General features: G+C 37.4%; 1 protein-coding gene across 2 annotated transcripts in view; it reads right to left on the bottom strand.

Annotated features, from left to right (window-relative positions):
- The window catches only part of AKT3 (AKT serine/threonine kinase 3), a 153143-nt gene that overhangs the window by 17350 nt on the left and 110372 nt on the right, over positions 1–25421 (bottom strand). For both annotated transcript variants that reach the window (XM_027683993.1, XM_027683983.1), the window contains exons 9-11: positions 23006–23128; positions 20923–21051; positions 2697–2911 (exon numbers count right to left, since the gene is read on the bottom strand). In XM_027683993.1, coding sequence (XP_027539794.1) covers positions 2697–2911; positions 20923–21051; positions 23006–23128 — 467 coding nt within the window. The remainder of the gene's footprint in view (positions 1–2696; positions 2912–20922; positions 21052–23005; positions 23129–25421) is intronic.

The following is a 25421-nucleotide window of genomic DNA, read 5'->3' as shown; positions in this document are numbered from 1 at the left end:
AAGTTATTGTTATGGTTGGAAAAATGACCATTTCTTTTTTACTATCTGGGAACAATTTTCACCCATTTAATATGTAATTTTCACCTGTTTAATATGAGTTCCAATGATCTCTAGAGAAATTGTGATAGCAGAAGTATCCATGCCATGGTCTATTCTACTTGATTATTCCAACTACAGTGTTTGTTACTGTCCATGATGAGCTCTTTTAGTAATTCATTAATTTTAAAAACATACTTAAGTTTAGTTTGCTTGAAACACCAACTAACATTCTGGCTAACTATTAAAAACCCAAACCAACCCAATAATGCTGAAATAAAATTTTGCCAAGGAGGTGCCAGGCACTGAATCAGTAATGACTCGCACATCATTTTTGTACAGTGTTCACTGCTGTTGCATCTGGGTGCTGTAACAATTAACCAATTACCATAAAATAGTCTCAATCTGAGTCAATTAGTATAAATTAATAAATTGTAGGCCTGCTGAGAAGGTTATTTAAAGGCCATTGTAAATAACCACACTATTCACTGTGGCCTGTAGCTTGCCAAAGCCAGACTCTGTCTGTTAAATCATCCTAGGAAGTTAATTTCACCTACTTTGGGTGAACTTCCCCAAGGCGATTTGAGCTACAGAAGTAGCCACCTGCTGCCAAAAGAGGAGGGTCCCAGCCCTGTCCATACCTCTCCTCTCTCACTTACATCTATAGCATCAATCCCACTTGATGACTCTGAGCAGAGTCAGCTCACTAACCTGGAAGTAACCCCACAATGAGAACAGAGAGATGAGACAAGAGAAGAGAGGAGAGAGAAGAGAGAAAGGAGAGAGAGAGAGAGAGAAGAGAGAGAGAAGAGGAGAACTGACCATTTTTTGTTGCATTAGCAAGTCCAGTTTGACTAAATGAGTTTAGTGAGCTTCCTTGAGCTGCTACTGTGGGTGAAGAAAGAACCACACATCCAGTCATAGGACCATCTGCCCTTTTCAGCAGAGAAGTCAACTTTTAGGACTTCTCAGCTCTCATCTAACTTCTCCCTGAGGCTGGCTATCCTACTGCCATAACAGAAGGAAGCTGCAGCAGAGAAAAAAAGCTAATCTTAACTGAACACGCAGAACATATGTGTTAAATATTGACAAGAAGAGTGACACACACAGTTTGTGTTTCATTAAAAGGAACTGCTAAAGATATAAAGACAAATTTTAAAAGAACCATTTAAGTAAGATAAATTCCTCTCTAAAGCATTTATTGTCAGAAGGAATAATTTCCACAACCAAGAAAAAACATCTGTATTGGTATTACCCTGCTGCCAAATTACTAAAATATTCTGGACTACTATGTCACTCTTGCAATAACTGAGTGTAAAGTTATTCTAATTTCCAAGTTGTATTCCTCCTTGTTTCTCAACTACTCATTGTAAAATTCTCTACATCTTGGGAAAGCATGGCATTTAGCCTGCAGTCTCCAGACTTCTCTCAATATCTTCCTTTCTAGTTGCTCACAAAGAAAGCTGAGTTGATGTTACTCTGTGCTCCCACCCTATTTAGCATTAGCTAGCACTTGAATACAAGTAAGCTTGCAAACGTAAGTTTGTAATAAACACTCCTGTCTGCAAAGATTAATCACAAGGAAGCATCTTTTCAATTCTAAAGGTTAATATATTTGATGGGTCAGATTGTTTGGAGGTTAAAATGCATTAGGAGTTGCTACAGAAACACAGTTTTACTCTACTCTCCATGTATTTTGCTGATTGGTCACAGTTTGTTTGTGCTGCATACAGCAAATTCAGTTAGAGCAGGGAGGCCGACCACTTGTGCTGTCCTGGCTGTAGCACTTGGTTGCATCCAGACAAATCCCTTGAAAAGACATGACAACCAGTCCTGCCTGGAGCACCTGCAGGCAATGCTCACTACTGAAAACTTCTTGAGAAGGACCAGAGGATGAAGGAGGACTAGAGAAGAGAGACAGACAATAGAGAAGAGAGGCAGACAATGTCTGCAGCCCGAAAGTATGCCATGAGACTCACAAGAATGACAGATATTGGGGAAAAAAAGGTACCTACAAACAAATCCCACTGATTTACCACGGCAGAGATTTGTTTTAGAACCACAGAGGACTAGACACTGCTGGTCCAGTGCTGGAGCCACTGGAAAATGGCTCTCCTAGGCAACAATCTGAGGGAAAAGGCCATCACAAAAGGGCACAGACAGCAGCTGGGTGATACTTGCTTTCAAACCGCTCTATTTAAATTTCACTCAGAAATTGCATTCTTTAACGAGTTACGAGTTTACATGATCTAACATGTAATTTATTTAAGTGCCCTAATATAGCTGTGGCTGTCTATACATGTCTCCTGCCATGATCGGGAAGAACAAGTGCTGTAGTCCCCACAAGACACCACAGTCAACTTAGGGTTAAGTCCTACTGGGAAGAACAAGTGAGAGCTTTCACTTTGTTCCAGTACACATTCTAAACCTAAAAAGACCCCTGTATTTGCGGTGAATGATTAAAAAAGTTTCTCCTGCATTTTGTAAATTACTGCTGCATTGAAAAAGTGGAAATCTGAGACTGTATGGCTGCATATGGCCCTCTCCTGTGATTGACAGATCCTTCAGTCAGAAAGACCAGGCACCACTGGCCTATTTTTACATTACCCAGTGCAATTAGAGTATTTATTATGCCTGTATACCCAATTAATTTCACTTACCGCTTATTTGGATCCTTTATCAGTAGACCTGATAATAATGATTTTGCATCTGCAGACAGAGTTCGAGGAAATTTTATGTCCTCCATTAGTATCAGTTCAAATAGTTTCTCATGATCTTGGTTGTAGAACGGTAATCTTCCACACATCATTTCATACATGACAACTCCTAATCCCCACCAGTCCACTGCACGACCATAGTCATTATCTTCTAATACCTGAGATAGAAACCAAAAGCATCCGTAAGACATACACGATTTCATACACAATCGTTTCAGTCTGTTCGATGACACTCTATACCAATGGGTTTCTGAGACTTTATTTTCAGTGTGCTACAAGGACTCCCAGAACCTAACTCAGTACTTGCAACTGCAGCACTGACTCACACACCTGAGCTCACTGAAATTTCAGGCATACCACGGACTGCACTGCTAAAAGCAAACTAAAAAATTGAGAATGACTTGCTCAAAATGGTCTTGACAGCATTTTCCCCTTTCCTGTGTCCTCTACCATCCCATTCACATCATATACAGCTTTAGAAAGAGACGCTATCCACAGGTACTAATGCATCAGTTAGATGTGGTGAAGCACCTCTTTGCTCGGTCACGTGCTCTTTCTTACCCCACGTGTCCAAAGTCTTCAATTTAGTACCACCTTAATCTTACTGAGACAAGTTTAGTTTCTTTATGATCTTCGTTTATATTAAAAGTCCTCAATGCTTTTCTCCCAACAGTTCCCTTGTATTCCATAACAGTCATAACAGCTGAACTGCGCCAGTGCAAAAAAATACAACAATGTTTATACGATACCATGTTTACTATGATACTATGCTTATAAGACATAAGCATGGAGATGTGATAAAGTTGATATCATTTGTTAACATAATGCCTCCAATGTCGTGCACCTAAAAACAACCCTTCTGCCAGCAGCCCCAGAGAACTGGAATAAGGAATCTAAGCAGTGTGTCTTAACCTTAATACACCTTCATATTAAACTGGAGAAATGGAGACAACATAAGAGCAGCATACACACATAACAAAACCATAAGCAATAAGGAAAATGAAGGCTACTGAATATATAATTCCAATTTCTGTGAATTTCTAGTAGATCATGCCCGTTCATTCAAAAAAGATGAAACTGTTAGAAGTTAATAAACATTAAAACAGAAGGCGCTATGACTGTACATGTCAAGTTGCCAATATTTCCTACAAAAAGATCTATTAAAAAACCTTAAAACAAGAAATTAGACTTAAATAATAAACAGGTAGAAAGCTCAAAGAAATGCAACTAATACAGTAGAACTATATTTATAAAGAATTAAATAATTATTTATATAGAATTATTACTGTATCACTTGAAGGCAGATTCTGAAAGGCAGCACCATGTGACTGATTTAAAAAGAACCCCAACCAACAATAAACTAATTCACAGAAAACTAAATACTTTTTACAACAGACATGCAATCGCCATCACAAAGAGCTCATCCAGATTCAAACTGTAAGCATACAGGAACAGCCCTTTAGATACAAGGTAGTGAAAATCTGGGAATATGTAAGGCCTTCAGGCTTTAACAAATACAGCGACATCTAAAAGATCAGAAATAACTTTTATCCACGAGTACATTATCTTGTGATTGCCTAACATGTGTAATAATTTCCTCTGAAGCAAGGGCAGACACAGTCCTCACCTACCTGGGGACACTAAGTGGCCATGGCAACACACAGGACACACGCACTACCCCAGCCAGCCCTAATGAGGGTTGTTGAGCTCATTTATTTGCCTCTCTTTTTTCTCCTTCAGTAAATCCAACCCTGCCCTGAAGTATCTGGTGTATGCTATTAGCAGAAACAACACGCAGTCTGATCCAGTATGGCAATTTTGGAAATCCCACAGTAATTCATGCTCCTAGTTTTCGCTGTCCTTAAGGATTAGTAGCAGAAACACAATGAAAAGAAGTATATTAAAAATCCCTCTTCTGTATATAAGATTAAAAAAAATCATAAATATTAACACATTAACACATACTATTTACAACTGTGCCAAAACAAACAGACTCCTTACATCATTGATATTTCCAAATAGAGGGTGAAATTTTGGAAAGTGTAAAATTCAACAAATTATCTGAATAAGTACATATGACAAAACTAACTAAAATAACTCCCACATTTTAAAATTAATTAAATGTTTTATGAGTTTGAGCATATTGCAAGCTATTTGCTGAAAAACTGTATACAAAATCTGTGACGCTTGTCTTTAAATCACTGTTTTTTCTACCACAAAATAAAAGCATTATGTATTTTTCTACTATATCTATTAGCACTGTTACCATTTCTCTTATCTGTAAAGTTAGCTACTCCTTTCTTTTGAAGCTAGCAAAATATATAAAATTATGAGATAATGGTAGATTCTTTTTACAAGTAAGTTGAGGTGTGGTTTGCATTTGTGATTTATAAAAGAAGGCAACGGGAAAATAAAACATATCGTTCTCTGAACAAGGCAAGCCACATGGGCAATAGCTAAAGAAAATTGTATTTGTGCCTTCACGTAATTTATGCAGGACTTTACCTAATAATAATAAAAAGTATGAACAACCTTTTGCTGCATTCCCACAACAGCAACAAAACAGTGGTACAAAGAAAGAGCCAAATGTGATTTTTAACCTCTTTTTATATAAAATCATAAAAAAGCATAAAAGCTGGATTAACTGCCTCCCAAACCCGCATATCACCAGCCGGGTTCTCATCCCCAGCTGGCAAAACTGGCAACTCTTTATTTTTGTTTAAATACCTGGTTTACAGCCAGCCAGACAAGCAAGAGCATCAAAAGGGTTTTATTTAGGCAAAAGGAAAACAGCCTGAAAACAGTGTAAATAAAGCAAAATGCATCTCAAGTTATTTTAATATAACTGTAATAAAATTGTGCATAATGCATTCACAGTGAAGATGCACTATTATTTCCTTTAAGTCATTTCTAGTCCTCATGGTGTTAAGAAACTCCAGGATTTGTAGGCTGTGACCAGTCAATGGAAGTGAAGTGCTGGAGTCCAGCAGCTCCTACAACCAAATCTATGCAATTAGGGCAGGCATGAGAACATGTCTATACACACTGCCCTAGCATTACAGAATCCCTTCCAAACAGTTCTTGAATTTGAGGAATTTGTTTTTAATTACACTGAACATAGGTCAAGAAAGCCTCAATTCGGCACTAAAATGAACATGACACACAGCTGCAGGATTTGTACCTAGGAAGAGTTCAATCTTTTGCCTACCATGAATTGAGTATCTACTTTTAGAAACACCTCCTTTGGTTGTGAGGACTAATATTGCTGTCCTCTCCAGTATTTGTGGGTTATTCTTGTATATGTGGGGCACTAGCCTAAGCACCCACGGAGATATAGATAGTGTGGAAAGTTTGATCTCTTGGACTTTGTACGCTGCCCTTAATAGCTGCCTCCATCAGCCAAGAATTGTTCCTTGCCGTTAAGGACCCACAAGTCTATCTTTAAGCAAATGCACTGTCCTAACAACCCAGTCCCATCAAGGTCACAGCAGGAAAGGCAGCAGGCCCACCAAAACCATCATAGAGGGCACAAGCTCAACCACTCTGGTATCTGTTGTAAAGCAATGTACTAATATTTTCTAGGAGTACAACACAGAAGGATCACACAGAACTCAGAAAGAGCACCTTACACTGAGCACATACTCAAGTCAGGGGCGTTTTCATAAAGTAAAGATGAAGTTACATGCTTTCTTCCACAAAATTTGTTTAAATAGTGAGATCATTCGGATATATGACTTCCCTTCCTTCATCCGCTTCACATACGTTGGGTGTCGGAATCTCAAGCCACCTGTCAAGATCTAGATGAGGTTTTAGGAGATAAGAGCTCCAGCACGATGTGGATAGCATTGATAGTCACTCATTCCTCACATCATCACAGTACCCAAGTGACTTCCCAGCACTGAGTAAAGCAGAAGGTGGACTGACTGCAGTTCTGGATGATATCACAGATCATGGGAAATAAAACTCAAAAAATTACCATCACTTTTATAACTTAGAGGAATCTTACTCAATTTGTTTCCACAACTGGTTCTTTCAGAGGCAGTGCCAGCCTAATTCAGGTTCGTTTCTGTTCTCTCACCACAGTTTCCCTTACATTGCCAAAATTAGGCAACACACTATATAAGAGAGTAGAAAAAATGGAGGAAAAAACTTCACATTGGACTATTTTTCACCTGAATCAAGTTCTCTGATCTAAGCCACTCAATTGCCATGTGAACAGTTCCAGCAGCACAAGTGAGAACACCAGGACAGGCAGCATCAGAAACGGCATTGCTGCAGAAAGAAATGCTTGTCAAACTCTGCCCCAGAATTACACCACAGAATTTACACTGACTCTGACAGGTATTCCTGCATGCACAGACAGCTGTAACAGCTGTGCTCACTTAATGGGAAGATTAAGGCCTTGCTTCCTTTCCCAACCAGCATTTCTCTAAAGCACACCAGCAGTATAACAGGGTTCCAAAGTGGGCATACACTCATAGCTGCACCGAAACAACCAGAGTTTTTACAGGCATTGTTGCTCCTCTAAAACTTAACACTTACACCTGCAGTACAAGGACACAGCCTGGGTTTATATGGATGCTTTTAAAAACAGCTGCACAGGTGCCACTGAAGTTTGTATTTTCCAGTCTTATATAAATATGCAAAAGATTAAGTAACATACACACTTTCTCACAAGCAAGAAACATCAGGCATCTGCAGGTACTTTAGTGATTTTATGGATGCCTTAGCAGCACTGGACAACATTACAGTTTCAGCTAAGGGAGAGCTATTTATTTATATTAAAATTTTTCTTTGTATTGTAGTTAAAAGGCAACTCAACTGTTTCTTAAATTTACTGAGATAGCAGGAATAGCCAAATGTAACAAGGGAAAACAAAGTATTCTCTAGTGACTCCACTACCTCTGCACACCGTGGGGTTTCTGGAGAGTATTGCTGGCAATGACAAATATATACACAATGGGACAGTGCTTTGTACATAGAGCAAAGACTGTAAAGCCCTACATACAAAATAAAACAACTCAGTTCACAGACCTAAGTTTTCCTTTGTGATGACTAAGACAACACAAACACACTGCAGGGCTGCTAAGATCATGGTAATTCAATTGTGGTTTTCCCTCACACAGAATAATTCATTCTGCTGGCGAGTAATTACAGATCACTAAAGAAAAATACTCTTGTCTTTACATTTATTGACAAAAAAAAGCAATCTTCTAATATTATAATACTATTCCCCACTGCTGAAAAGTCCACTGTCTCAGACTTGAATAAAAAGTTGTTAGTACCACTGCAAGTTTTCTCCTTCCCAGAAAATAAAATCCACTAAGAGACTTCCTCGTCTACTTCAACAGTCGTCATAGATTTTAATCTTTAGGTTTATTAGTTAATACATCTCCAGGTATCCTTTGCTTTACACATGTCACTCCTTTAAAAGCCTAATGTACAGTCCACAGAATTTGGTGTCCATTTAATTTTATAGTGAAAACATATCTTTTATTCTCTTTATTACTTCAATAGCTAGAGCTGGAGGCAACAGCTTGAGATACATCTGCAAACTCCTGTTTACAAGGGCTTGGGGCAGAGACTTAGGAAGCAGACAACTCAATGCCAAAGGGAAGGTGATACATGCACAGGCAATGCTTTTACAAGTTTCTGTGAAAAGAAATTTTTTAAGGAGGCCAGCCAGCAGTATAACAGGTGAAGTCTGTGAGCATCTTAAGTCAATCATATACTTCCCCTCACCTTCAGTGGAACTAGGATTCTCCAATACTTCACTAATCACAGAACACTGAATATAAGGTGTGACTACCTCAGACACAAACTGAGCTGAATCCAGAAAGTCCCTTAATCCTGTCTTTACTGCATTTTCTTGAAACACAACATCCCTGATGAGCATCCTCTGGAAGACTTTTGGTTGCACAGCAGAAATTCACACAATCAAGAACTGTATTTCCCACAGACCTTTAAATGGTAGGTAGCTGCTGTAACTTCTGGACTCTGCAAACACAGACAGATTTAGCAGTAACCTTGAGCATGAAAGGCTCAATGTAAAATTCATTGTCAATCCTCTACAAAGGGTTGTCAGCATTGGGTTTTACCTTTAAGAGAACAATATCGAAATATTGGACTCATAGTTTGTGCTGGATAACGAGGGCAACTTAATGGAAAAGCAATTACATTTTTGACATAGTTATGGTTCCCCTTAATCCATTAGATACAGACCTTCAGATAGGACATTACAAGTAGCTTGTTGCTCAATCAATAATTTTGACAGAACAGATGGGAAAATATTTAAACATCTAAACAAACTGTCTGCACACCTATGTTGTGAAAGAAAACTGAGAACTTGGATACACCAATGTACTGTTAATTTAAGGGGAAAAAAACCCTGTTTTCAATTAACCTTACAGTTCAGGTGGAGTGTATGTTCCTTAAGCATTCCTGGAAACCTTTCACACATCTTTATTGCTACAGTTGCTGGTCCGTTAACAAATATTCACCCACATACTATTCAACAAAAGTTAAAAAGTGTGTTTCCTAGAACTTTCTATCAATTGTGGTAACAACTACAACAATGAGAAAGTGTATTATCTAGTGAACAAAGGTAATACACACTTCTTTATAGATACAGACTTTATCCCAGATGTATGAAAACCCATCCTACAGAAGGGTATGTCTGTCAAGTATTATACAATTTAATTACTATAACCGTATCTTCGTATGAAGAGTGGAAGTGTTGCTGCGTCAATAGTAAAAAAACCCACTTGAATGAATACTCATTGGTTTTATTATACACAGCTGAAAAGACAAAACATCAAGGTTATAGACACCCCAGGAAATGGGCACCTGAGATTTTCTACTGCTCTAATTCTTGCAGGTAGTTTTGCTCCATTTTCTATATAGTTTGCAATACTGTTTTACTTCTGGTCCTAATGTAAACTATCTTCCCAATACATTTTTGTACTTGAGATTTTGCCCATCTTGCCTAGTTTTTTGTTATGTAACCTTAACGAATGAAATAGCCAACTAATTTTTTTTTTTAATTTGTTGGAACACGTGGTGCATCAGAAATGGTATATTCTGATATAAATGTGAATTAAACAAAACCTCCTAGGGTAAAGAGTATGCAATACTAATTAATGCATTTAACCTCCTATAAGAGACAGACTTCGATAGTATTCAAAATCTAAAAAAAAAAAAAAAGGTAGTTAAGCTGTTGCACATGAAAAAAAGTATTCTAACAAGGAGCTGGCCCTGGTGAAAAATAAATGATAAAAAAAAGCCAAGAAAACAACCACATCATGTTAAAAGACCCTTAAAAAGACACTTTTCATAGAAGGCAGCTAATAAAAGCAAAATATTATTTCAGTCTACAGAAAGATAGCATGTGTCTCTCATAATCCTCTACCCACTCTACCATTAAAAGAAAAACTGCAGACTTGTTCCTATCTGTATTAATTATCACTGCACTAGCAGTAGTCTCTAAAACTTACACTGTCATAAGATGAAAGATGTGTAAGAAGTAATAAATAATGATAATACTGTGATATTTTTTCTGGTTGCTCATTCTTCCTGAAATTATTTTGAATATTTACTGATGTTAAACAGCATTTGTTCAGCTTTTGTTTATGCTTCATTACTCTCAGGAAAACTAAAGGCTTTTGCTGAGATGGAAATAATGTTTGTATTGATTAAATGAAAATTAATGAAAAAGGCTTCAAGCATGTAATTGAGACAGTCTCTCTAAGAATTGTCACACTTATTTGTTTTACAAAAAATGTGCATTTTATTAGAAAATAGCTCTGTGCTTTAAAGTTCTGGTTTGAGTACAAAAGTTTATTTATGGGCAGTGTCAAGCTAATCTCTTTTCTAGTCTTTTGTTTATTATTTTTGCATATTTGTTACATCTTTCCCCTTGAGAAGTCTGATACTGTATGTGGACAATTGGTTTTTGTGCCTGGTGAGATTAACCAGATAGTATGAAAATTCAAATTCTTTTTACAGTATTGGTTATCTGGCTTCAGGAGGAAGTCTAACTCTTCTGCTAATCTATCTGTTGTTGCAGCAACTCTGCTGTATGTGTAACTGAGCAATGCTTTCCTACTCTTATCTAAATGTTCCCCATCTTTTGACCTTGATACTGGTTATTGCCAATAAATGATGTTCTGCTCTGGATACCCCGCCTTGTCCACATTTCATCATGTTCATCTCAGGGGCCCACTGGCAATACCAAGCTGACAAAAATGCGCACATTCAAATCACTAGTAAAAAAATAACTTTTTACTTGTAATTCTAGTGTAAAGAGAAAATTCCATATTGTGAATCTCCCATAAATCAAAAGGGAAAATATTTTCAGGCATAGATGCTATTCTTCCTCACCCCCCTCCACTGGTCCTCACCCAGAAATAAAATGTAGCCAAATATACAGCAGACAGCTGTTCAAGAGCACATGCCAGCACTAAACCACATTTCCACAGGTAAAATAAATTCTATTGTACCTCTGCTAAGAATCAGATTATGCATGAAGCATCTAGGTAAACATAAGAGTAAGTAAACTTCAACTATCCTTTTGAAGCCAAAAGAAAATCAGTTAAGTAAAATACAACAGTATAACTACACTGTTCAGTTACTGAGCAACTAACTATACTTCCAGGAAAATGAGTCCAGGTTATAAGAAGTTTTGGCTTTTTGGTTTTAAGCAAAAGTCAACAACCAAAACCAAAGCATTCTGCCTCACCAGGAAACATACTATAGCTTAAGACAAACACTGCTCAAATACAAAACAAAAAAATAATTATGGCATCAGTGTTGGTAGAAGACTTGGCAATTAATATTTTTCTGAATAGATACTTTTTATTTTATGGAGAAAAATACATTTCATCATTGAATTTTTTTTAAAAGAATTTTTAATTTTTTTATATAACTTGAGAGATATCAATGTTAAGACTTCATTAAACTAAGGAAAATGAATAAGCAAATGTCCAACTCTCATAGTAGGGTAGGTACTTGGATGTGATGGTTCACACAAAAGACATTTTCTTTTGGTGATTATACCTTCTCTAGTGGCTTAGCTTTACATTTGCGTACATGACTAAGAGGTAATGCTGCCTGTTAGAGATTAGCTCTAGTCGTACAGATATCCTCATTACACACATAATTTATGTACCATTACAATAAGAGGGTTAAAATCTTTTTGTGACATCAGAAGAAAAATATTATCACAACTGCAACACTACCAATGTATTACTATAAAGAATGACCCTTTTGACACCAATCTTTGAGTATGAAACACATCTGAGTTGAATGCATCATTTTAAAAGAAAGAAAAAAGAATATAACTACCACCTTTCCAACTCTCTGGCTGATAAAAACTACCCTTGGACAAAACAACACTGTATAACATACTTTCCTAAATATATATTGAACACTCATAGGTCCCATTTCTTTTAAAGATTTTGTGGGTTTGTTTGGTTTTGGGGGGTTTTTTTGGAGGGCTGGGGGGTGCACTCCATTTTGTTCATTCTAACTTGGCGATCAAAGAATTTTTATTTTTACACTATTACAGAAGTGCATTTTTCTAGGTTTCCAAAACCACCTTATTCAACCTTCCCCATCTGTCACCATCTGCTTCTTTTTAGCATGTACTTTTTGTGTGATCACATAAGCATGTGAAAAATAACTAACATTCAGATGATTGTCTGCTGGTACATTTGAGGACTGGGCATAATAAAAGTGAACTGCCAAAACGTACTTAACACTTCTAATTTTGTTGGGTCTTGCATGTAAGCTACATTTGATTTTCAAACTGTTTTACAGTTGGAAAGTTGATCAGGTACTCTAACTCAACAGTAAAACTGAGACTACATAATTAGCTCAGCACTAAAAAGATTATATTCAAAGGGAGGAACAAAACCCAGAAATATATCCACACGAGTTCACACATCCATCTTGACTGAGTCTGTCTGCACTATATTGCCTGAGGCACAGGATAAGATGCTACAAGAAGCCTACTTCTGGACAGTCACTGCCTGTGTCTTCTTTCCAAGCTACCACAGGGCAAGGAATAAAGGACTCTCATATTTACAAGCATGTAAGAAATCTCACAGAAATCCTTGGAGAAGCAAAGACACTAAGTCAACAGTAGAAATAGAATGGAAATACAATGCAATTCCTTAACAATGCAGCAGATATTGCTTCTAGTTCTAGGTGAAAAATAATTGGAAAATACCATCAAGGCACAAAACCTGAATGATGGAGGTATCTGTTTCCAGGATTCTATCATGTACAACATAGCATTTCTGCTTGTAAATGCACTTCTTAGTACAGTTTTAACATGAAAAGAACAAACAAGAGTAAAGCTATAGAACCAAACTTATCTCCAACCCTTCAAAAATACATTAGCCTCACTTTAAGAGAATTTCATACACAAAATTCTTCTTATCTTTTTGGAGCACCACCACTACAGGCCTCTCAGGTCTTTAGCAAAACCGCTATGAGCCAGAATACCAGTATGTTTTTATCAGTGTAGACAATTTGTTGGAGTGTCTCCTTATCCTTTTTCTAAAAAAAGAATTAACAGAAGTGCATAAAATAAAAAGAACCATGATTAAAACAGGAACTATCCCCTCCCCTAAATAAACCCTAACAATCAATATTCATTAGTGCTCACCAGGGGTAAGGAAACATGAGTGAGAACTTGTCCTCTAGAGCACGACAGAAGAATGAGACTAACATGAAGTTTCTTCTCCACTGTCTTTTTACAGCAATTTCCTAACTCTTAGAAGTTCACACTGGTCTTAAAACCTTGTGAATGCATATGCCATGTAGCAGCATCTTAACAGCAGCTTTCCCTTAATTTGTGGCATTTCCTACAAATTCTCTTTTTCATCCAGTAGTTCTGAAGGTGGAAAATAATGCCTATTATTTATACAAAAGTTGCACAGAATTTTAAAAAGTACCTTACTTTGATGTCTCAATTAAATTTAAAGAGAAAGGAGATTAAAAGGAAACTGCATAAGCCACGACAAAAATTATTCTGTTCTTCAGTTCCTCTATATTCCTACACAAACAAGTCTTCAGCAAGCTTCTCTTCATTTTTAAGTTGATCATCAATTTCTCCTGCCGTTTGTGTCTCTTTGCAACACATTCCATTAGTTTTTCTTAATAGAAAATTAACAAAATAACATAACTGTCTTTAGTCCAAACTCTCTTTCCTGCCCAAAATCATATTTTTCCCCTTAAGAAAAACTTAATTTCAGTTTATAACAGACGAGCTATGCAGTAGATCATTATATTCTCAGTCCAAAAATTTACCAAACTGGCAAATATCCTGATCCAATCCAAGCAAGCATTAAAAGAATTAAATAAATGTGCAGTTGCAACAGTGACAAAATGGTTTTTCTGAGTCTATCTCAACTTTTTATGATCTGTATATACCACTACATTCTTAGAAAATTCAACTTCAATTCCTGTAAACACAGGAAAAGAGTGCTTTTTTCTTGCTATAATCATGCCTGCAGTGCAGGGTAGCATGCTTCCCCTTGCTGAAACTCACTGATATTTGATGACCAGGTTCCAGTTTATATCAGAGCCATATCCTTCCCAAAAAGAAAAGCTGTAAGTAAGAAATTACATGAAATGTGAGGAGAGACAGCAGTTCCTTCTTGATAAAAGAGTTCTATCTTTCACTTCTCTGAGACAAAAGTCAGGGCAATAATTGATTACACATGATCTCTCTCAGGCCCATTTTTAAAAGAAAGATCGCCAAAAAAATACTGGCCAAACAAGCGTTGTGGAATTGATCGTTCTGTTTCATTCATCTTCACTGGTCCTACTTTAAAATATGTTATGACATACACATCTTCTCATGCCTATGGATAAAGTCTATGAATCTTTTCTATCACATACCTTTAAGTGATAGTAACTGCATAAGCTATATTGAAATATTTGCCTTTTTTTTTTTAATGAGAGGTAACTGTTCTTATAGGAATTTATTCATCTAATCCGTACATATGTACAATCTTGTACATATTCATCTACAAAATCTGTACTTTTTATGCTAATAAAACATAACTATGTCCTACCCTTTTCCCTTTATTAGAACACACCTACATATCACTGATCATCTACATCTTTGAAGAGTTATTTGAACGACATCCATGAAGTCCCTTACAGACTTGTTCATCGTCAAAACTATTTCTCTCCTGTTATTAAAAAGATTAAAAGCTTCAACAGTAATTTCTGGTATTTAAAACTTGTCTCTCCTGTGACATCAGAATTTAGTACCATATTGACTGCTCTCCTATAACGACGACTGTGCACCTAGTCCTAAGAAACTGAACTTAAATGCAGAGATCCAGAAACTACAATCTAATCTAAGAAAACACCCTTATAAATTATCAGAATCAAAAGAACTTTTATTTGTCTGCCCAAGTAGTGTAATTTCCTGAATGTTCTATTAAAGAAAGTCTGTATCTTTATTAGCAGATCTTTATTCTTCAATGGTGTCATGGGTTTACTAGTTCCCCCTCTGCCCGGAGCTGAAGATGGTTAGTTCCAGGGTGGACTTCCTGATGCAGACCAAGGAGGAGAACCAATGGAAAGTTTTAGCAACGCCTCTGCGAATGACATATTTAAGAAAGACGGAAGAGAAAGTTGTTGCGCAGAAGAAATTCCAGCCAGAGAAGAGCTGCCTGGGGGCTCTTCAGGCGGCCTCGCCGCCTCCCCCCACCACGGCAGGGGAGGGGCGGCGGCAGGCTGGTCGGGCCTCCAACTGAGTTGGGACAGGCCGAAGGGCCCTGCTGTGGCACAGCTGCACCCAGGATGGAACAAGTGGATGCATGAAATGAAGGAGGTTTGCTGTGGGAGGCCTAAGAGGGAATGAAGTCTTTCAGAAAATTTCTAACTCAGAGAGAGAGAGAGAGAAGCCATGTTGGAGCAGTTTATTCTGGGTAGGACTATGTAGCCCTGAGGGGAATCCACGCTGGTATAATAGCCTCTGTCAGAGACTATATTCCATGAAAAACCATCGGGGTATAGAGACTGAGCTGCACCCCAGAACCTGCGGCCCGGGGGAGGGGTGGACTCAACTTGGAGGGATCCCTCAAGAACTTATTCCCGTGGGAGGGACCCCACAGAGCAGGGGAAGGACACACAGCTTTGGCTCCCCTGTAATTTGTGGTGAAGATCATGGCGAGACAGATTGTCCCCCTGCAGCCCATGAAGGACCACCGGGGTGCAGAGACCCCCCCTGCACCCCACAGAAGAGACCTTCAAGTGAGACAGATTTGGAAGAGCTGTTGCCCTGGAGATAATGGAAGAGGGAGTCTCAAGTGAAGTAGATTTGGAAGAGCTATCGCCCTGAGAGTAAAGAAGGGACTTCTCCTCCTGCACTGATGCAGGGGGCCGAGGGGTGGTTAAAAAGTGTGTTTAAGACTGTTTAGTTTATTACTTTTTAGTTTCTATCCTGTTAGCAATAAATTTTAATATTAATCCTCACATCAAGTCTGTCTTGCCTGTGTGACCCCTCCGAACTTTTAGCAATTTTGCAGGGGTTTGAAATCCGGCCAGAGTAAACCCATGACAAATGGTCAACCGAAAACTATCAAAATCCAAACTGCTTTTAAATGTCTCACAGGTATATTACAAGGTATATTTACAAGTACTTTCTCAGTTTTATCCTTTCTTTATTGAGCAAGTGATACTGTCCTGTCTTTGTCACTGCAAAACTGCAAAAGAAACATCTTTTCTGAAAAAAAGTCAAGAATACATCTGTTTCCTCAATGGGATCACAATTCATCTTTTTCTCATTGGATCCATCAATATTTTGTGACACCACAATGATCTTTAAATTTGACAGCTTACTTTGAAGAGTAACAACAGAAACAGACTCATAAGAAATAGTCTCTTCTTCCTGAAAAGCTACTAAGAAGTGAGAAATTATAACATATTTTATACCTTTCAAACAGGAAGTACCACAGATTCTTACAGCAGAGGGAAGTATTAAATATTACCATTACACTTACACACATACATAAAAATGAGGTTTGCATTAGTTCTACTGCAGATGAAAGAGGAATTTCACTATCAGACAACCACATTATTCTCAAAAGACTATATAATTTCACAAATAAAAAGTTACTTGCTCATTCTTCAATAAGTGTGATAAAAGGTAGATCTGTATGGTAATAAATGTAAGCCCTGCTATTTGACAGTAGCAACTATTTTCTTCTTAGAGGATGTGTTCATACCCTACCATCTTTTATGCTTGACACATAAAAATGTAAGACAAACACAGACAATGCTATTTTAGTTTATTTTAAACTGTAGAACACTGGCGTTGAATAACAGGGAAGGACTAGGAGAGGAGAATAGGAAGGGAATGTAACCTATACACCACATAGCCAGAAGCCCTGCACACCCTGAACATCACAGTGCATGCTGAAGGTACGCATAAACTTCCACATGAGTTCCACAAATGATAAATCAGTGACGGTCTAGAAAATAATTCTATCGCCATAGACAAAAAATGACTCTAACCTGGCAAGTTCACTACAGTTTTTTTCTATGGCCTACCATCCATTTGGTCTGTGCACGGACAGGGGCATTTTTCTGGGTCTGGCAATTATCTACACAGTCAGTGTCAGGTCCTATATGAAAGGTCAGGCCCCATCCATATGAGATGAAAGAGCCTTCTCAACAGGGGGTTGAAAGAACTATTTTGATCTCAGAAACATAAGGTTTGTGAGGAAAACACAGCAACAGGTATGTTAACTTCCTGATCAAGAGTAATTCTGAAATTGCCTTGGGAAATAATTCTGTATGGATCCACAAGGACACCTTCACCAGAGAGAATGTCATGCAAGAAGAAAATACATGTTACTCTGGCTTAGCTACTTCCCTGTTTTCCCGTTGGAAGTAACTGCAATCTAGTTTTGGAAAAAGATGGAATAGCGAGCAGGACTCTATGCCTCAAGCAATGGTGCAAAACTCATTTGGAGAACCAAGTATTGTTTGGTACCAAATTCACAAAACTGAATTAATACAAAAGAAAATGTTAAGTCAGTTCTCAACCTCGGTATAGATCCTTGCCAGTACAAGTTCATGAACAGTTGCTTCCTGGGTAGTAGGCAGGAGCCTCAGGGTACCCCTGCGTGTTACACCAGCTATCAAGTACATGGAAAGCTGAACTAGCTGAACTAAAAGGCCTGCAGAAGGGATGCCCCCACCACAACTGACATAGGTGAGAAAGAAGAGGATGCAAGGGTGTTACTAAAAGGGCAGATGCCGAATGGATTTCTACCCATCAATGGAGAATATCTTGCTTCTAAAGAAAGGCTAAAAGGTATCTGCCTTTACACTTACCACAACCAGGCAAAACATAAGTATATGCTGCCATTTGTCTTGGGATCGACAGGCAGGAATTCACCATGGGAACTGGATTCAAGTCCAGTTGTAACATTCAGTTCTCATGATGTGAAGTTTGTCACAAGGTAGTAAATCTTTGCTATTTGGTAATCATTTCTCTGGCATGAACTGCAAAGAGAAGTGATCTCTGCGCACTCATTCTCTGAAACACACACACATAAATAGACTGGTGGACCCAGTCTCTTGACGGTTCCTTTATCAGCCAGCTGCTCCACCTATAAAAATAGATACAACTGTCTCAAGTGAGCAACTATCCAGCCAATGCACTGGTACACACTATTGTAGTAGCAGAGAGTACAAAGGGAAAGTTTATTTTTAGTGAGGTTGTTCACATACTGCTAATTTCACTCTTTTAAATAAGGATGTGTGGATAAAGATGTTGAGTCTTCTTATGCCGTATCAGTAACCTATCTAGGTTGCTTGCTCTAGACACTTTATCTCTGAGGTAAAAGGGAATGAGTTCTCTTGTTCTCAGGGTTAACAAAGAGTCAATTTCCTTCAAGATAGATTTTTACAAGGTGGGTCTCCAAAAATATTCATAATGGGAGGTGGAGGAGAGAAGTGGGACTTCTGAAGGATTGGAAAGCAAACTGGATCGAGTAGCTTGTGTTAAGTGTCTAAAACCCAGAATCAAACTTGCCAAGTTTGATGAAAGAGAGCTAACATGTGTTCAAAAGTGAGAGAAGGAGAAGAAGATGAAAGCAACTGAATGGGATATTTGCACTATTTGAGAATGTTTTCAAGACTGCTGGCTAAGAGCCAGCACACACAAGAAATGTGGCCACTGTACCAAGCCAAACAGGCAGATCTGCAACTTCTTCTAAGTAGCCATAAAAGATTCAAAGCAGGTCAAAAATAGTTCTGGAATCCTGAAACATAGATAATTGCTAACTGTCTCTGCACTAAACACAAAGGAGAGGTCAGAAATTGCCAAACAGAATAGCAACAATCTGTATGCAAGTCTCCCTCGGAGTCTAGAGAATGGAATTCTGCAAAGGAGGCCAGGTATCAGCAAGTTTATCTTCACAGCTCATGTAGTTGGTGACTCACCAAACAGCTGAAATGAACACATTTAGCCAACCAAAATTATTTAGGTACTTCAAACCTGCAGTGTGAGAGAATGACTGTTCAGATTTCTCTTCACTGCTGAAAGAATTAAGGAAAACAGTACCAGATGGATAAGGAGAAAGTTGGTGGCTCCTGATATTTCCTTTACTGTTGGACAAAAGGAATGTATCAAAAGATCTTGCTATGATCCAAAATGGTTTCATCAACTCCACATACCATATTGACTCATAACCAACTATCAGCAGTTTCAATTTCCTCCCTGAGTGTAAATTGGAAAAGACTTCAAACTTCAGAGATTTAGAAAGACTCTCAAACATGCAAACATCCTAAAATCTTCATTTCCAGACAGCACTATCCAGAAGGTGATGTATATCAGTTTCTTTGACATCCCTTAATTGTAAGATTTAGAATAAAAACCAAAATGCAATCTAAATTGCTTGTTGAAACAGGCTCCAGGGCTTGTGGCTGCTACTCAGCATTCAGTTCTGCTGATAGTAAGAGAATAAAGAGCTACCCTGAATCAGTGCGTCCTCCCTTCAAACTAAGGCACGTTCCTCTTTAAAGACAATATGAAGTTTCTGGTGGTGCTGAGCTGCTGCAAGAGGTGGGAAATCCCTCAGGAAACTCTTCAAATCCTTCTTAAAACAAATGGTAGAACTGAAGGGCCTTTTTAAAGCCCTTTAGGTTGACTTGAAAGTATCTCAGTATCAGGTATGCACTATGTCAATTAGCAATCTTGAATGCTGACAAGAGTGGAAATAAGGGCTAATTCAACATTCACAGAATCCTTGGCATTAAGTAAAAAAAATGAAGCTGTCTTTCATGTCAATACTGGAGCTGCATTTGGCAGCCCCTGCGGAGAGTCAGAGTTACATTTCCAAGCACCACAATCAGTACTGTTGACTGAAGGACAAAAACCGAATCTCGGTAGTGCTTCCTTTGCTTTCTTTTAGTAGACATTGGTGGCAAAGCTGTCAGCACTAATAATACCGGAGCAGATCATTTGGATGGACTTGGGCTTCTACAACAGATTCTGAAGTGGCCAAACCAGAGCTGCAAGAGGTACCAAACAATGCACTCATGTCCATCTTTTTATCAATTCTGGAGAAGTGTGATGCTTGGCACTCCTGGTGCTAGCTAATCATAAAGATGAGGTGACATAACCCGTGATATCCCTTCTGCTTACATACTAGGAAACAGCTCAGTTTTGGTGCCCACCTCAACCAGTTCTCAGGTTTATACACAACTGTTTTTAGCAGAAATATCTAAAATTTCAAATCCCTCTTCCTGCAACTGGGGAGTTCAGATAAAACCCAAACTCAGTACCTTCCTATTTTCCCTCGCCTCCACTGAGGCTATATAAATGCTAGCTATACAGCTCAGTTAGGCAGGATCATATGTTCCAAGTGACAGACAGATGGAAAATTATTTTTTAAGAAATCATCGGAAGATAAAAACTTTAACAGAGGAAGGCAAACATGAGAAGGAAAGAGCACATTAGAGGCCTTTTTAAACACTACAAAGTAAAGCATCAATATACATACAATCACCTCAAAGAATAGCAGCACATTCCATTCTGAATAACAACTGTATAGTATTAATCAGGCAAACTGTCAGTCTAAAATTAAATGGAAAAGAAACATTTTGTATTATAAGAACATATTCTAAATCATACCTCGGGTGCCAGGTATTCTGGAGTACCACAGAATGTTTTCATAGTTGCTGCATCTGTGATTCCTTCTTTGCAAAGTCCAAAATCTGTAATTTTTATGTGTCCATCTTTATCCAACATTAGATTTTCTAACTGTGTATTGGGGAGAAAAATGTTCCCTTAGTATTTCTTAACAGGACAGGTTAATGCGTTACACGAATTTTGTGAAAAAGATAGAGTTATCTTTGCAACAGAATGTAATTTGGTTTTAATTAAAAAAAATTACAGCATCTATTATGTTACAGCATTTAACAGTGTTTACTGTCATACAAGTTAAATAATTAGTTAATACTTTAATATAGTTTACAATAGTAAATCTCAGGTCAGTCAAAGCATGACCCTTCATTCTGAAGTTTTACAAATTTGGTGCATCTTCCATAGAACAAAAGGAAAATAATTTTCTAAACATTCTGAAGATGCAATCAAGCAATTCAAGGTTGCAACCATGGCTGTCATTTGGTAAGACTTCATAGATTTCCTTTGCTTTAACATGACCTTCACTTATCAAGGTACAGTTTACTTACTATACTGTCATGAAACAGCATATATCCATAAATCCTTAAAATACCTCCATCTTCCACAACTTTTTCAATAACAGACAGAAGTGGGGATAAAGCAGCTACTGATAAAAATCAAAACTGAGGTAAATTCCTCTTTGTCTACTTGCAAAGGACACTTCTGAAGTGGTTAATATGTACCTCTGCATGCTTTGCACTGCTTTTTAAATTCATGATTCTTGCTTTGAAATATGAAATAGCTAATATCACTTTCCCAAAAGTTTTTAATTAGCAGTACTTAAAATACAGATAGAACTGAAAAAAAGGAAAATGTATTCTGAACAACTTTTCTCAACAAAAAACATTTTTTTTTTCAAATTGTAAGGTACGTAGTGAAAACACCAATATAGAACAATCATAGCCCTCTCTTTCTAAGTCTGTATAAAGCCTGAAATATAATTCAAAGGTATAAATTTCCTGTTGAGTCTGTGTCATACAAAGAAAACTAAAGTAGATGACATCAGAAATAAAAGAGTAATGACATCAAATTTGTCTTTTCTTATTATTTAGAATTTAAATAAAAATTCACCTATCATTCCTTGACCAGACAATTCCATATTTTTCCAAGATGTCACAGCATTTTCTGTTAGTATGACAGATTCTGCTACAAACAGGTAACACAGTATTTTGTTTTCTGTCTGCCTCCCTGAGCAGAACTTGCCTACCACCGCCTCCTTCTCCTCGGTTCCTGTACAAAGGATTCCATGAATGAATTCCACTAGTGTGCATGTACAGTGGGAAAGCAAAATTTCCTGTACATGAAATTAAAGGCTTGACACAGAAATAAAACAGTCTTATCATGGAATTTAGAGATTCTTCCCACATAAGTTAGAAAATGTTCCTGTTCAAAACAGAAGTTATTTTCCATAGAACATGGTCATACTGTGACACAGAGCACCTGGATCAACAGAGTGCCAGGCAACAGAGGATAAACAACTATATACGCAGGCAAATCTAAGACAAACCACATTCTAATAATATGAATCTTTCCCAAGATACAAAAGACAAAATAATTTTGAAATTAATGCTGAAATTCTTTTCCTATTGAAGTATTCTGAACTGTTTTAAATGTCTTCACATCACACAAAAACATACCTCTTTGCTGAGATAAACAGAATTCAGTCACATTGTCCCAATTCACCATTTCCCTTGTTTGAGGACATTGAGAATTGTATGTGAGATTTGTGTTGAAATCCAAGTTAAGTAATAGGGCAAGGGGTGGGGAGGATGAGGATCAGAAGTTTAAATTTCCCTCAAATGTTGTTATTACAGGGTGCTGTTTCATTTTTTAATCATTAAAGTCAGGGAATGTACGCATCTAGAGATACTGTATCAAACAACTTCCTCCAGCACACACAGAACTTAAAACTGAACACAGATTTTTTTTTCCCATTAACTCTGAATAGTGCAACCTTATAATTACTTTGTGTTTGTCCCCATAGTCTCTGCAAAAACAAAAATTTGATTATTTTTTTCCTTTCTTTTTTTACCTTGAGATCACGATACACAATCTTCCCAGAATGCAGATAGTCCAGGGCAGAGACAATTTCTGCACCATAGAAGCGTGTGCGGTCCTCTGAGAACACCCGCTCTCTCGACAAATGGAAAAACAGCTGCAGGGTAAACAGCAGGGACAGGATTGTAATAATTACTGATTTAGTGGGGGAAATTAACACAAACATAAAACACCTCTCATCACCATATTGTGATGATAGATAGTGTACTCTCAGTGGACACTCCGCACTCTTAGACAGCAGCTGGCTTATCTTTTCCAGGTTTCCAAAGGGAGAAAGCGAGCTGTTAAATCAGCGTTTTAATCAATATACCAATCTTGTTTAAGGCATTCTGCTTGCTACTCATTTAACCTTCAGTTACCAGAGGGAAAAAAAAAAAGTATGCAACAGTGTCATTCTGTACTTCTCCCTCTACCACTTCCTCAAAATTTTGCTTTCAGCCACTGGGAGATACCACTAAAATACCTAGACTCTGGTTCCACTTTATGTTTTTCAGTACTTTAGTAACCTTTCTTTGAACTGAAAAAAGTCTAGCTCTTCAACAGACTTCGACTGAACAGGTGAGCAGGCATTTTACAAAAACAGCACATTCATACTGCTAGCAACATCACAGTCACTAGAAAAAGAAAATAAACAACTGCTTAGAGCTTAAAAAATAAATCTATGTATTTAGTGTATTTCTTTGCTACAATGTAAATATTTCTTTGCAGGTTTTGTCTCTTCTTTAATACTTTATAAGTAAAATCACTTCACAGACACTTCTTCAACTGAAGTCTTTCAGCGAAAAATACTAAACATTACATATTGCCAGTAATTTCAGCTGCAATGAAAAAGTGTGAGGTGAAACTCTGTAAGGTTGTCAGCATCTTAATGGATAAAACATCACCCTCAGAACTTGGAACAACATTTAAAAAAGCACAACTGGCTATTTAATCCAAATGTTCTCCAAAATGGCGAGTTTCATTTACTGTGTTAAGAAAGTTTGGGTAAGTCCTCCAGCAAAGATTAGTGAGTATATTTCTGTATTCTGCTTAAAAATGGGCCATGTTACAATGTTTTTGGGTTTACCACAGGAGCTAACAATCAACAAAACAGAAATACAGACAATGTTATCATTTATAAATTAGACATAGACAGTGAAATCCATAACAACAATGCACCTTTTTTATTTTCACAGCTAAAAGGATCAAGTAGATGAGAATTCTAAAATGACAAGGTAGGTAAAAAAAAGAATCCTAAAAGCTAACCAACCAAAAAAACAATTATGTGATTAATCCATCCTTACTACCACCTACTTTATGTCTGTAGGAAATACACACTATTCATGTGGCACAGAACAGTGGAGGAATTACTGCAACTATTTTCAGCAGTTAGACTTCTGGATGTGGTACTAGGGGTGGTTATGGTGGAGCTAGGTTGATGGTTGGACTAAATGGTCTTACAGGTCTCTTCCAACCTTGATGATTCTGTGACTTTTCAAAATGTAACTAAAAAGTCACTGCTATGAACTAGAACTCAGCTTCTTTCCTGACAGCTGTAGTTCAAAATAGGTGTATTACCTTATTCTTAACCTAAACAAACTTTTCAATAATCGAAGCCTTTTGGCAGCATATATCTGTATAAGCAGAGACTTCACAGAAAACAGAAACTGCACTATGATTTAAAGAAAGTATTTAATTTTTGTTCATTGTATCTGGATTCCCCTTTCAATTTCTTTTCCAATTGTCAAGGCATCCTGTATAAAAATGGCATATCTGCATGATGAGGAGGATCATTATTTTTGTACTGCTCCTGTTGCTCATTTCCCTGTTTAAGCACCAATCCCTGATGGCGACATCAGCCCTCCCTGTAGTAACTTGCTCTCTGGACTGATGCCTGCTTAACAGTCAATGCCAACACAAGACCCATCCAGACTAAGCAACTAAGTCTGACTTCATGATATCCCTCACATATTACAAAACTGGGAAAAGAACAAACAAATTTCCCAATTTGTGTGGACTTTTTCACATATTTTTGCAATATTTAAATAAGAGATACCACTAAGCAGAACTTCATCCAAACAAAGAAAAATAAAAAATGTATGCAATTTATGCATTTATGTCTGGTTTGTGATTTCTTTCATAAATAATGGCCTAATCCCACTCACTTTTAAGAGTTTTATTTGTTTTGATGGATTAAAAATAATTAAAAATAGAGGTCAACACATTCAAAAAATTTATAACTTCCTGTTAGCCCTACATTCATATCTATGCTAAAGGATTATTGCAATTTTCTCTATGAAATAGACTAATCCAGTAGTTGAGAAGCAGTCTTAGAAAATTCTAAAACCTCAGGATACTTGTCAGCAATGCAGCTGTATTAGTTTCTATTTAAAGTGTCCCAATTAAAATCT

The sequence above is a fragment of the Neopelma chrysocephalum genome, unplaced genomic scaffold (assembly GCF_003984885.1).
Source record: "Neopelma chrysocephalum unplaced genomic scaffold, ASM398488v2 Primary Assembly neopelma1_23, whole genome shotgun sequence".
Lineage (NCBI taxonomy): Eukaryota > Metazoa > Chordata > Aves > Passeriformes > Pipridae > Neopelma > Neopelma chrysocephalum.
This window is presented reverse-complemented; position numbering and strand designations above follow the sequence as displayed.